The 14,943-nt window shown below is 38.1% G+C and overlaps 1 protein-coding gene across 1 annotated transcript in view; it reads left to right on the plus strand.

The window, feature by feature from the left end:
- LOC126354368 (rac GTPase-activating protein 1) overlaps positions 1 to 14,646 on the plus strand; it is a 139,127-nt gene extending 124,481 nt beyond the window's left edge. The window contains exons 11-12 of the mRNA XM_050003951.1: positions 5,768 to 5,949; positions 13,334 to 14,646. Of these exons, the coding sequence (XP_049859908.1) occupies positions 5,768 to 5,949; positions 13,334 to 13,385 (234 nt within the window). The 3' untranslated portion in view covers positions 13,386 to 14,646. The remainder of the gene's footprint in view (positions 1 to 5,767; positions 5,950 to 13,333) is intronic.
- Positions 14,647 to 14,943: the final 297 nt, after the last annotated feature.

The raw sequence follows: 14,943 nt of genomic DNA on the forward strand, positions 1-14,943 counted from the left end.
AACAGGTAAGAAAGATTGCGTATTATCTTCTCGGTGTACCCAGAAAAATGAAATTATGACAAATTTTTGGCCAGATCGCTACACTAGTAAGGGCCACCATCTAGCAATCGCGTTAAGTTCTATTCTGGAAGTAGCGTGGAAAATGGTTTGTACAAACATAACAACGCCTAACCGGAGAATAATCGGAGATAGCAAAACCGGTGATTCTGGCAGGGTTAGTGAGTTAACCGGCGAATAAGTTTTGACAAAGGCAGGAATAGTTCCAGAATTAGTCATGACAAGATTGGTTGTTAAACCAACTAAAGAGAAGAAGTGGGGACATCACACAAATAGGGAAGAATATGACAATTCCAAATTTATATAAAAATCTCGAACTCTTGTAGTAGGCTTAAGAGGCATTTTATGTTGGTCTTCGTGAATTATATTCTGTCGTGTTATAAAAATGACCATTTGTGCCAAAACAGTCTCATTTATTTGGTTTGTGTTACAATGCAGTGTTAGAAAGGCCTGTTTTTTTTTATCTAGCAGTGACAAAATAGACGTAATCAGATCGAGAAACCACACCAGTCTTGGGTACTGTTGGTATTAACAGCTTACGCAATATTAGAGAACGGTATTTCGATTTTTCATGTAGCAAAACGTTTGACGAACTTTGATGAGGTAATAGATTCTTTCGCAGAAAGGAAGGCACGCCATGTAAAGTTGTACCAAGATTAGAAAGAAAACAATGCTAGGAGCTAAGGATTGAAGAAATTTGTATTGTATTGCTTGTCTTTACTCGTTTTATGTATCCTATATTTAATTTTATGTCACCCAAAAACAAAAAGTTATTAACTAACAGGCAATAAAGGGTGCAAATTTTCTGAAGAGTTCTTGTTCTCCCAGTTGCAAATAACATGATCCAGTGTTAATTGCGAGGGGGTGTGTGTGTGGTTTTTTTTTTTTTTGGGGGGGGGGGGGGGGGGGGGGGGGGAGAGACAGGATGTCAAACCGGGCGACTGGGAGCAGGAGACGCTCTACAGGACATTTTAATTTCCATTGTCCTGAATATAGTTCAATGGCTTCCAGTACAAAATATACACGTTTCAATTCCATGGAGCGAAATACAGTGACGTGCGATAGAAGAGTGCCGTATGAACCGAGGTGGCACACTTAAGACCAAATAACATGTCTTACATTTCCTTGAACATAAATGTTTTATGTATTACAGTCTTCAGAAAGATGTGGCTACAAAGTGAACAAATTTTTGAAAATTTATGGGAGGGGAGGGGGGTCGCCACTATCTTAGTATTGCCCCGGTTCGGAAATGTAGATCCGAGACTGATTCGCAGAGCAGTCTGAGCTATAGTGGAGTAGTGTCTAGTCTCCCCGTAACCCTTGTTTACATTTAGTGATTTTGCTGTTTCCTCTTCGTTTACTGCTGTCACGTCAAATGAAAACAAAATGGATTTCTGTGGCTGGAAGCTATCAAGTGAATTAAAATACATTCACATAATTAAGGAAGGCTAATATACGTTATTAGTTTCAGATTTTTTTTTATTTCCACTTTTCTGACAGCCATGCATTAATCGCCTTGTAGAACAATGAAGTTATTTTTGTTGATTTGCTAAATAAATTTGGTTTTTATTAATCTTTTACGCTGAGGCAGTCAATGTGTTTGAAACAAAGTGTTTAGTTCCACACTGTTGGCTAATTTCAAGTGCACGTTTTCATCTTCTAGCACATATGGCATTATGCCATAATGAAGAATCAAAAATGGGTTAATATAGTACTGGTACACCAAGAAAATTTACATCCCGCAGCCCAATTGAAAAGCTTAATATCAGGTCGAGGCCCACTTCATTGGGAATCTGGCCATACGAATGTGCTCTTTAAGTACACACTTTAAATGTGCCATTTTAGTATGCTTCACGAAATTCTGATGCTCGTGGAGTATCCTCTGATGTCTAAGAAAAATTCGGAGTAGGTATTAAAGTCCATGGAGAAGAAATAAAAACTTTGAGGTTTGCCGATGATGTCGTAATCCTGTCAGAGACAGCAAAGGACTTGGAAGAGCAGTTGAATGGAATGGACAGTGTCTTGAGAGGACGATATAAGATGAACATCAACAATAGCAAAACGAGGACAATGGAATGTAGTCGAATTAAGTCGGGTGATGCTGAGGGAATTAGATTAGGAAGTGAGACACTTAAAGTAGTAAAGGAGTTTTGCTATTTTGGGAGCAAAATAACTGATGATGGTCGAAGTAGAGAGGATATAAAATGTAGACTGGCAATGGCAAGGAAAGCTTTTCTGAAGAAGAGAAGTTTGTTAACATCGAGTATAGATTTAAGTGTCAGGAAGTCATTTCTGAAAGTATTTGTATGGAGTGTAGCCATGTATGGAAGTGAATCATGGACGATAAATAGTTTGGACAAGAAGAGAATAGAAGCTTTCGAAATGTGGTGCTACAGAAGAATGTTGAAGATTAGATGGGTAGATCACATAACTAATGAGGAAGTATTGAATCGAATTGGGGAGAAGCGAAGTTTGTGGCAAAACTTGACCAGAAGAAGGGAGCGGTTGGTAGGACATGTTCGGAGGCATCAAGGGATCACCAATTTAGTATTGGAGGGCAGTGTGGAGGGTAAAAATCGTAGAGGGAGACCAAGAGATGACTACACTTAGCAGATTCAGAAGGATGTAGGTTGCAGTAGGTACTGGGAGATGAAGCAGCTTGCACAGGATAGAGTAGCATGGAGAGCTGCATCAAACCAGTTTCAGGACTGAAGACCATAACAACAACAACAACAATAAGATCTTATGATGTTTCACACGTACGAACATACAGGCTTCCTGCGTTGTACCAGCTGCCAAAGCGGGGTGGTGCCTGTTATCTGGTGCTCTGACGACTACTGAAATGAACCTATTTCTTACAGGTCACGGGAAAATATTACGAATGGTGCTTTGAAAAGCGTTACCTACTTTCAAATTATATTTCTTTTTACGCAAGTTGAACTATGTGCGAGAATATACGATGAATTTCTTAACTCACAGAGTGTTTGATGACGAGCCATTTAGAAGTATTTCGGGCCCAGAAGATTAGACATTCGTGTCATCATTATCAGCAAGTTGATGTAGTGCTTTGGTATCTCTCTCTGCTCTGCGGTAGCTAATTTATTTGTGGAAAACTTTGAGGACAAGTCACTGGACTCGCCTAAAAATTTTACTGGCACATTTTTGTGATATTTTTTTGCACGTGTTACATCTGAAAATATCTCAACATTATATGTTAAAACTTTTGCTTTTCTTGTAGCAAGACTGTATATTAATTTAAAACATTAACTTTTCCTGTTTGTGTATCCGTGGTACTTAACAGTGGTATTGCAATTAGCTGACAACATCACGTGTTCTGTGGTCTGAATATCCGCTGTCATCGGCTGGCGGGGTCACGTGACATGAGCTATGACTGGTTTACACAAGCGCATCGCAGTCTTGATTACAATGGTTCAGAAAGTAACATGCGGTGTTTGGTGGAATTTGAATTTATACTTTTGTAATACGAAAATATGCAGCGTACATGTTGCTGCACACCAATTTCTTTCCAAAAGGAGTTTTCTTCCCCGAGTTTCGTTTTCTAAAGTGCCGGGAAATTGTATGCCCTTGTGTAAAAACATAACCATTCAAAGGATTGATAAGTTTTACAGTTCCGATGGAAGATATACAGTTACTTAACATGGAAAAAGTGTGTTTTCGTCCAGGAGAAATTGTATTTTTAACCGGGAAATACGGGAAAAATCCGGGAATTTTTTTCCCTTGTCCACGTATACACCCTGACTAAAGACATTGTTCATATGCTGCTGCCAACTGTGAAAGCTATTCATATTGTTGAACATTTCTCCCGCTATGATCGAACAGCTGATTTCACAATAAATTATCGCCACTCATTATGATAAACATGGCTTGTTAAGTGAGTCTGTTTTTTACAACTTGCTTTGCTTGTTACACAAATTGTGCATTATTGGAGATACTCTTTAAGCGAGGTGCTACTGTAATTCTATATTTGTATCCACTGGGATCTCATACACAAGTGACTTCAGATACCGCCATAGGAAATAACCAAGGGGATTCAGGTGAGGTGACCTGCAGACCATGGAATAGGACCTTCTCTGAAAATCAAGCTACTAGGAAATACAGCATTGAGATTGTTGCAGACATCCACACTGGAGTGACATGGTGCACTGTCATGTTGTTTCCACATCCTCTTACGAACGGCCAAGGGTACTTTCTCTAACAACTCAGTTAGAACTATGTGCACAAACCTCAAGTACAAGTGGCCATTCAGACGGCCAGGTAGAAGATACGGTTCAGTGAGATAGCCACTGACAGTGCTGGTCCAGATATTCACAACAAAACGTACTTGATGTTGTGACTCTATTCGTGCTGTTCGAAGTACCATCATAATCAAATGAGACCTCATCAGTAAGTAGCACGATTTGGAGGAAATCTAGTCGATCAATCCTTTGTTGGAGCAACTACTGACACAATGCAACCCTTGGTGCAAAGTCAGTCACAAGCATTACACATACTCATTATGGGTGTTCGTAGAGTACTCGACACGTGCTGGTATCTACAGCATACATTTCACATGCAGTACAAGAAGTACTTCCAACACGTTCCAGCATCTCCTCTTCAAAATTGGGTTTGCATGTGGTCCTTATGTTGGCAGGTGCCTGGTTTCTTCTTTCCAATGAACCAGTCTCCCTTATCATCTGTCGATTGAGAGAAACAAACACTTGTTGTGACGGATGAAACCTGTTAGAGAATTGTTCGTTGTACAGCCTTTCAGCAGTGGGAGCATTGCAGCATACTTCCCCATACACAAAGTACGCATGTGGGAGTTCAGCGAAGTTGTACCAGTTCTGCCCCATTGTATTGTACTGTACGTCCCTGAAAAGTGATGACTAATGAATCGGTCTGTCATTGATTCATAGCACATTCTGTCATGGGAAAATGTAAATATGATAAAAAAGAGCCACCTTGTGGACAAGTAGAGTAAAAAAAAAAAAAACCTGCATCATGACTTCCTAGTAGTCAGGATCATTCTCTTTGTTACCTTGCAGGAAATAAAGAGTGTATATGTACGTAAATAGCACAATAAGTGTAAACTTGTATGAATGTTAGTTGTAAATAAGCTGGAAAACAGTAGTGCTAGACAAAGCAGAAGACAAGTTTACTTCCGAATCTCCTTAAGCTGACTTCTGTCACCGCAGCTTCCTTAACTCATATCATTCATTGGACCATTCTCTATGTCCTGTTACATTTTTGCACATTCAGACGGAAACACTCAATTTTGTTTACACAATTATTTTTAAGTGCTATTGTGGCTATGTTCAAATTTTGTATTTGATATTAATTTATGCCTGGTAGTTGTAACAGATCGATATGCATCCCTCACCCCCTCCCCCACGAGAGTATGTGACGTGATTTCTTAAAGTAATAAGAGAGAATTCTACTCTACAGTTATTCAGCATTGCTCATACCCATGACAGCAGTCTTGTGTTTGGTATTGATGTCCTCTACATGGACAAAGACTTGGTCAAGTGCTGAGGGTTGTGTACATCTATATTCCTTGTTAACTGTAATAAGTCTGCATGAGATAATTGATAAGTTTGTCAACTGCCACATGGTAATCTTCTATAATTACTGGTGGAACTTTAGATGTAGTATTTGTTAAATGTTGTGGCTTCAAAATTTTGGTAGTTAAATTGAGTTCTTTTATTTACAGGTTGTTGAAAATTTGATGAGTTTACCATCAGAATACTGGGCACATTTTGTGAATAATAATTCAACACCAATTAGTTCTCGATCTGACACTCTTTTTGCTACACCATCAACTACATCTTTAAAATGGCAGCATTCAGGTTCTTCAACAAGGAGGTTCTTTAATACTCCACATGGAGGCAACAGGTAATAAATCTTGTTAAGCTTAGCTCTGGTGCATTACAAACCACTTTCACTGTGTTAATATCACAAATTGCTGTTACCAATAAAAGTAAATAAAAATTCCTAAATTAATTTTCAAATTTCAGAGTAGACTGCATAAAATAAGAGTATACACTAGAACTTTAACTTTAATTTCTCCAAATTTATGTTGCTCGCAATTCTACACCATAAATCTGTAGCCCCTGTGAAAAACCTATAAGAACAATGCTAAAAATTACCCGTTCTTTAAGTTTCTTCCTAGTATGGTTTACTCAGTTGTATATTCTTATTAGGCATGTTGCTTCACTTTGTTCTGTTTTCTTCCTATTGACATCTGATGTGACTGAACGAGTTATAAGTGACACAAAAGACAAACTGTCACACCGTGGATGATAGTTCAGTTAAGGGAATATTTTAGGCCATTGCAGAGAGGGAAAAAGAGAGAGGAAATGCTTACGTAATCAGTAATTGGCGTTTCCAACACAAGTTCCGATGTTTAGCTTCACCACACAATGATGATGAGCCGAGTACGTTTCACATTACTTTTTGCAGGAACTAATGTAATCATGATGTGGTGGCGCTGTCAAGGCAGCCAGGAACGAGGCTATCATTTGTAGATCGCTATGACGTTAAGTTGATGTTTATGTGTGTGTCAGTGACAAGAGAATCTCAGTTGTAGCAAGAACTTGTGGCAGTTGCCTGCTTTATTTTTTCACTGATGGTCCTCGCTGTCAATGCACTGCATTGTTTTACTGGCTGAAAAATTGGGGGCAGCTGACAGTTGCACAGTGGTGTTTCACAGTTCCTTATTTTCACTGTTCACAACCCCCCAAATATTACACAGTTATATGGCCAGTTGACCATTGGTAAATGTTGATAAGCCTCGTTAATAGGTTACAGGCAAACATGAACAGACTGCTACAAAGTTTGATGCTTAACATCGATGAGTAGTAAAAGCCTAACCATACGGTTAACAGTTCTTGCCGAATAATACGGTACGTGTGGCACTATTTCTCAAATAACTTGAATAGGCGTTGTGATTACTTGATCTAACACAGGGTCAATTTGTGTTACACTAATTCCACTGTTAAATTTATGCATTGTTGTTATTGTAACCAATACGAATGAAAATCGGCCATGGGCTGACTATCTTGGGAGCAAAATTCGGCCTTTTATCTATCCTCGCAATAATAGGCACTGAACCTATACATTGTTCGATATTTACGTTACAGAAATTACTATTGAAGCATAATTCAATCAGTTACCTGAATACCATCGAAAAATTCCTTCTTTGTAACAGCTCCTTCTGTCATAAACGCTAGGCTCAATTATTTTTTTAAATAATGAAATAAACAAATATAATTGTACAAACAATACATCTGACAAACCTCGTAATTATTTTGGAATTAATTAAGAGAGTTGGCTTTGCTAATATGTTTTTGAATAGAGCCAAATAAATTCTTTAAGAATCCTAGTAGTTCTTTTTCCAAATGTTCATAATTAGTACATAATTTATATTTGTTTTTAAGTAACAATAGAATCGAAGTCATGAAACAATTTCAGATTTCACCCCATAACAAGTATTAACGAGGAACGGCCAAAATAAATTAGGAAAATAATTACATCAACAAAACTAAGCACAAAATTAGACCCAGTGCATGTATTCCTTAAGATTGAGGGCCAACCTTTCTCTGTTGTGGAAATGCAGATTATACTTCTGCATGTTGATGGAAATTCAGCAAAAATGAAAATTAAATGGATTTAAGGAGGCAGATGGCAAAACAACAAAGGAAGTAGAGAGATCCCAACTTCGTCACAAACTCTTTAGGGAAATATATTTGTATTTGCACAGTGTGCGAAATATTTGTGGCAGTGAAGAATATGAATGTTATTGCTCATCGTTTCACATTGCAGCAATTCAAGCTGTCCTTCTAGGTTCCTGCCTAACCACATGTTCGGATTCCTGCCTAAGCACATATTCGGAAATCTCACAGATTAAGAAATAAATAGGCAAATATTTATTTCATGGTTTGTTCTCTAACCAGGCAGAAATGTTTGACAACATCAAATATTGCAGAACGTGTTGTATTATGATCATAACGAATGTGATGATAATGCTAAGTTGAAGAAAATATTGGCATGCAGTGAGTTGCAAACCTGTAACCTGTAAGTCAGCTAACCATGTCGTTATTCATTAAACTAAAGCTCACTGATCCGAATTTTGTATTGCACATTAGCTATCAAAAAATCTGAAGCCTTACATTGTTGGTGCTTTGTAATTGACATTTAATGATAAGTGTGACATATTTGTGAGATATACTTTCAATGCACCACTGCTTTCAAACGTCACACTTTGTGTGTACATCACACACAGATGTTGCTTACAAGAGTTTGCAAAACTGTATAGCTGACAGCCCACTAGTAATGTCACAACTGCAAAAAGCTGCATCCACACTGCCATTGGAAACATAATTTCCTACAGTGTATCAAATCTGTTTCACACTTTGTTTCTTGTCTCTGTTTCTGTCGATACTGGCAGTAAACATTTCTCAGTGTATTCACATCGTGTACAACAATGTTTGTTGCATTGTTTTTGTATTGTCTACCTCATGATGTTAAGAGATGAGGAAGTTGTAATATGAGCTGCCGCATTATTAATACTCGATGGTTCACGCAGTCACAATGAAAGGCAATGTCGCCGTCATTGATTCTTTTTTTATTTATTTGTTGTTACTTGTGACCTGAAGACCATAAGCATCTCTCTGTTTCATTGTTATACAGGACAAGGTTGCATTTATTTAATAAAGAATGCCGTAATCAGTTTTAAACCAACAATATTATTTTGATGGAGAGCTCGTATATTAGTTGTTACAGGTTGATAAAATTGGATTAGTTGGTGTAAGAAATCGATTTGTTGGTTTGCATACCATCGTCGTCTTTGGTGAGCAAAAACATACTATAGAACAACAGGTGGGAAAAACTTGCTACATATGGGAACTGAATATGGAAGATAGCTCCAGTTTTCATAGTTTCACTGCGATATCATATTTTTAATTTTGAGTTTCTGGCAAATATGGTGTCACCATTTTTTTTTTTTTTTTAAAAAAGAAAAGAAAGATTTCGAATCTATCTGCAACAAACGACATTAATTTTGTTTTCTACACAGTCTTTCTCAGTATTCTACCAAATGTAGCAGTAGTTTTCTGTAGGGCGTCTTGTTTTATTGCCGGTCTTGTATGACTTGTTTCATGTATTCCACATGCAACTGTCAGCTTGGTACAACGATGACAACTCGACAGTCTGCTGCCTCGTCCGCTACACCCCACCCCCCATTTTGCTTGTGGAAAAACTTCATACAGCAAGAGAAAACAAAACATGTACCAACTGTATACGGTAGAAGACACAATGCAACACATAAATATACACTTGGGCCATGCAGCAGTGGCGTGTCGTAGTTGGCCTGGAACATTGTTTTCTATGATCTGTACGGACACTGCTATGGATAAATGTTCCCATGTTTTGAAAAATGTTTCCAAAAAGTGCCCACATCAAGTAGCCAGAAACATGTTTCAAAAATGTATTCCAAGCTTAGTGTGTGTGTGTGTGTGTGTGTGTGTGTGTGTGTGTGTGTGTGTGTGTCTTGAAGTCTACTTGGCCAAATTAAACTGCCTTCTTTGACTGCGGAAGGGAACCCCACCCCACCCCACCCCTCAACTCCCATTAAATTCAGACATCTTTCACTGTATTTTACAGGTTTTGTTTAATTCACCATGTTCATTGATATTTTTCTTTTTTGCGGCTGAATGCAAGGGAAAGATGTCTCAAAAATTTATGTTTTGAAGTATATTTTGTGGTTGTCATGTCTCGGAAAATAGTGCTGTTACCTTGTACCCAGATATCAATTTCAATTTTTTGATGAGTTTTTACTTGCTGTTACACATCTGTGATTTTTAAGTAACTGAGAAAATTCTTTACCATAAATTATTGCATAAACATTTTATTGCACATTTAATTTCCTTCACTTATACAGATTATATACACTGTATTGGTGAGGATTACGATTTTCAATCATATCACAAGCCACATGCTTCTCTAAGATCACTGAGGAAAAAAGGTATTAGTTGCAGTTTTTTCTTCGGTGATGTATACAAAAAGACTCATGGTGTTCTCAACCATTTATCATGGATAAAGTAAATAAATACCACTACTACTAAACAACGGAAACTTCAGGTTGGAATGTCAACAGTATTGGATAAAGGATAGATTGCTATTCACTTTAAAGATGACCTGTGAAGTTTCCAGACAGGCACAACGAAAAGTCCGTTACAGATAAATAGCTTTTGGCCAAAGCCTTACTGGTGCTGTCTGTCAGTGGTTGCAGGGACTAGATATTGCCAGGCACAGGATTGGGAAATAAGGTGGGGGGGGGGAGGGGGGGGGGGACAGAGTTTAAAACGAAAGGATCTGGGAAGGGGAAAGGATAGGCGGGTATGTTGGCTGAGAGAATGAAGGGGAAGAGGTGACAGGATAAAGGGGTGGAAACTGTTGGGAGGAGGTTATGGAGACAGTGGGTTACTGTAGGCTGAGGCCGGGATAATTTCGCAACTGGAGAATGTGTTGGAAGGATTGCACAGTTCAGAAATAGAAGTGGAGCCCCACCTTGTGAAGCTGCCTTTGAAATAAAGCATGTTAATTTCAGCTTCTCTGACAAAGGTTGCGGTTCATTTGTTCCTGTCCAGGGTGGTATTTGGTGGTGAAGGGGCACTCTTGTGTAGCTGGCTCCTGGGAGTGGTGGGAGGATTGAGTTGTGTGTGGGAAATGGCATGGAATTCTGTTGGAAGAATAGGTCCGGGGGATATTGCTCGTCTTTGAAGGCTTTGGTGAGACCTTCAGCATGCTGGGAAAGTGTGTTCTTGCCACTGTAGATACGCTGTTCCTGAATGACAAGGCTGTATGGGAGGGATTCTTTTGGTGTTGTAGAGATGGCAGCTGTCAAAATGCAAGAACTGTTAGTGGGTTTAATGTGGACAGAACTGTGGATGGGGCCACCAGGGAGGAAGTGATGAACATCTAAGAAGACGGTATGCTGGGTTAAGGAGGCATAGGAGGATGCTATGTGGGTGCCCATGACTGTGCCACTGATTTGTTTGTATACTTTCCTGTGTGGTACCCTCCTGTGCCAACCTGTTAATGGGTCTTCTAGAGGAAACCTTCCTAGCCTCCCAAAACTGCAAACCCCTGGTCTGGTTTGTTGACAATACCTCCTCGATCTGAACTCGGGGCCAAGACGCCCTATCATCATTTCTTTAGAACCTCAACTCCTCCCCCATCTGCTTCAACTGATTTACCTCCCCCTTCCCCACCCCACTCTAGATTGCTATACATGTGTACATGATGTCTGATTGTGGGAACATGTTTAATTGTTCTTTGCTGATGAAGGCTTTGGCTGAAAGCTATTTATCTGTAACAGAATTTTCGTTGTGCCTGTCTGCAACGCCACAAGTCACCTTTACAGTGTGTAGCAATCTAGTCTTTTCCTAATATTGAAAATACTGCTTCCACATGAAATAACTAGACGTATTATACCAGTTTGAATTTCAGTGTAAAGAAAGTGATAGTGAACATTTTTTACCCTCTGATTTTAGAAGCAATCTGACAAGACTGAAGTTGAACAAACATTTCAACTCTCTACACCCCTTCCATCTTTGCACCCGTCAATTCTTTTCATTTCATAACTGGCAAATCCATATAGACTGGTAAAGCTTGTGAGCATGTGCTCATCCAGGACTTGCTCATACATTTTTGCTTTGACTGGCTCAGCTTGCCAGTGGTAGCTGTTGGTTCAAGGAGCCAAGAAAAATTCTCCATGCACTTAGTTTTGTATCACATGCTTTTCACACTTTTCTTGTAAAAACATCATTTCAGTACATTTTTACTTTTCTAACTGTCCATGATGACCAATCAGGTTTTTTCTGTTGTTGCTCGTGGTTGGTCACTTGTCATGTTTTCCATTATATGGCATGCTCCCAACAATTTCTTGTTGCTGTTCTTTAACCAAAATTATATCACATAAATGTGAGGTATGTTACTGCAGGATTCTCGAACAATGATTGTTTTTCTGAATTTTCATTTCTGTTTGGGATTTGAAGGCTGTTTTCTACTTGAGTCACTCAGACCTTTGGCTGCAGTTGCTCATATTGTTGAACTTCATGTCTATTAGACCAACTCTTGATTTTATGGTCACTTAGAACTTAATTTGACCTTGTGGTGGGTGGTAATTTGTGTGTGCATTTATAATGAACGCAGCACCAGAAAGCCCCTTGAAAAGTGTTACATCGGTAAGTAATAGTAGGGTATAAAGTTCCAAAGGGTCACAAAAAACTTACTGAATTACAGCTTTAGCACTTCATACCTCTGTTCTCGTTAAATAGAGGTGGATGTCCTTAAACTTTTAGTTGCCTATTTTAACGGAGGTCTTTGAATAGTCGTCCATAGTCTCATTTTGAAGCTCTGTTAGATACCATCATTTTCTTGATGGTATTATTCTAGCTGCCAAAGATTGTTACATGGACTCTTCAAGAAGAAAAAAGCATTATGGATAATGGGAGTCACAGGAGTAGAACTCACAAGATAATTTAATATTTCAAGCAGTTGCTCAGTTCGTTCAGGTTACTAGTCCAGCAGAAATGGGGCCTACACTGTTATTGTTGTTTTATTTCTGTTAAGTCTTCACTGTGCTTAGTGAAGTATGTTCATTTCTTGTTCTGCAGGCAATTAGGTTTTTTGATCTACCCAAAATCAGTGAAGAGATAAAATGAAAATAATTAACTCTCTGTTATATCTGCTTTCCATGTGCTTTAGTATACGAAAGCGCACAACATGGTAAACTAGAACAGAGATAAGTGACGATAGAAATAATTAAATGTCCTCAGATTTGTATCAGTTCAGCTATGCCATGAGTCACCGTACTCAAGTGTCTTCTTAGAGAGCACTAATGTGGTAAGTAGTATTTTGCTTCATTGTCGTGGACTACAATTAACAGGGTTTATCTTGCACGAAGAGGAGCTAATTATTTCTTTAGTGTTGAACTATACGTGTCACTGTCAGTTTACCTACCATTTCTCCCCTTCCATAAATACATTCTTGTTTGTCACTCAAAATGCAAATGTTTTCAGCATTATTTATCTGTGGTTGTAGTTACAGTTTTGGTTAATCTAATTTCTTGCAACTAGGTGTGGAGTATGCTTTTGTAATTGTTTCTGTTTCCCTCACTTCAGTGCTCTAGATAATGTAACCCATTGAACTATACCATATGTATTTTGTTTTGAATTTGTTTTAATTCTGTTCTTTCTTTCTTTCTGTCTACCAGGCCATTTGGAGGCAAAAAATTCTTCACGGACTCACCCATGCAGAAGGACTAAGGGGGCAGAAGGATTATAGCTCCTTGTTCTGTAACAAAGTGTACAAACTTTTAATTTTAATGAACTAAATTTTATTACACCAAACATTTTTCAGGATATGTTCGTTCATTCATTCTCACATCATGTTCAATAAATCTCATTGTGAAGGAGAACCTTCATGGATGTAGAATTAATGTTAAGTTACACATTAACAGGCAGAAGCTGCCACTACAGGCTGCATCTGTGAAGTATTTTGACTACAAATCACATTGATAACAGTATTAATTACTGCCTTGTGACTGTATATATGTATATTAGGAGAAAGACAGGCACTTTCAAGAAGGAAGAAGATCACTCCTCCTCCTCGGCTTTTGCTCGTACTATTGCTTGAATTACATAATTCAAACGAACCGGCTGGAAAGTTTGGTTGAACTTTTATTTGTACAGTTAGAAGTTATGCAGTATGTTGTACATTTCGAAGGATGTTGTTAAACTTGTGAACTATCACATTGTCTAAATTGCTTATCACATCAGATCGTAATTTTAATTATAAGAGCTTGCACAGTAAAGTTAAGGTTTATCATGTAAAAGTACAAAATGTACCTATGTGTTCTAGCTGTTTCTCTTCGGTTTGTTGTGTACATTACATTAGTTTTGCTTTTGGAGTGTGTATAATATACAGTAACTCCTGACGGGGTGGATAACTAGAAATAACATTGTATTGTAAAATATTATTAATTATGTGTGGTATTGTTTTAATGCATTATTTCCATTTAAATCTGAGCATTACATAAACTATTTGATCAGAAATTTATGTGAGACTACTCGCATTCTAAGTTGATAATCGAAGCAGCTTGTAGGTATCTGGGTGGTTACACTTCCATAATGTATCCACACCTGTGTACGATTTGATGATACATCCTTCAAACTACTTAGTTTGATTTGCTTTCTTACCAGTAACATCAATTCTGAGCCAAGTTTCATACATTCCTGTGGAGTAACTGAAGAGTTACTGCAAATTTTTGTGTTGAAATGTACCAGTGAATTGTGTGGTTACTTTCCCTAGTGTCCAGCAAAAGCCTTGGTTTGAAGTCATATTTTTGCCTGGAATCATTTCTTCCTACCCTTTCTGTGTAATGCATGTAAAAAAGATCATTGGTGTGAGTACATTAGTTACTATTATTTAAAAAAAAGATTCTGGTAATTCCGTCCAGACATTATTAATTACATGCTGTAAAAAAGAAAGTTCTCCAGCTAAATCTGAATAAAAGTTTTTAAAACATGGAGTGTGTATGTTCTGCCACCCATCAAAGCTACAAATCTTTGAATTTGCTGAAGTGAATGTTTAGTATTTTTGTTTCTTCTACATCTAATGACATACAATGAATTAGGACAAAGTAATTGGAAGATATAATAAAATTCTAAAGAAAGAATGTGCTACCACTCTCGTATCGATGAGTGTACAAATTTGCTTCAGCTGTTAGCACATCCACATATAATTATTGGTGGTGGTGCCGTGGTTGTTAGGGTGAAACAAAGAGCAGCTAAATCGACAAAATGTCTCACAAGTTGTCCCCAG

This window comes from Schistocerca gregaria, chromosome 3 (assembly GCF_023897955.1).
Source record: "Schistocerca gregaria isolate iqSchGreg1 chromosome 3, iqSchGreg1.2, whole genome shotgun sequence".
NCBI classification, from domain to species: Eukaryota; Metazoa; Arthropoda; class Insecta; order Orthoptera; family Acrididae; genus Schistocerca; species Schistocerca gregaria.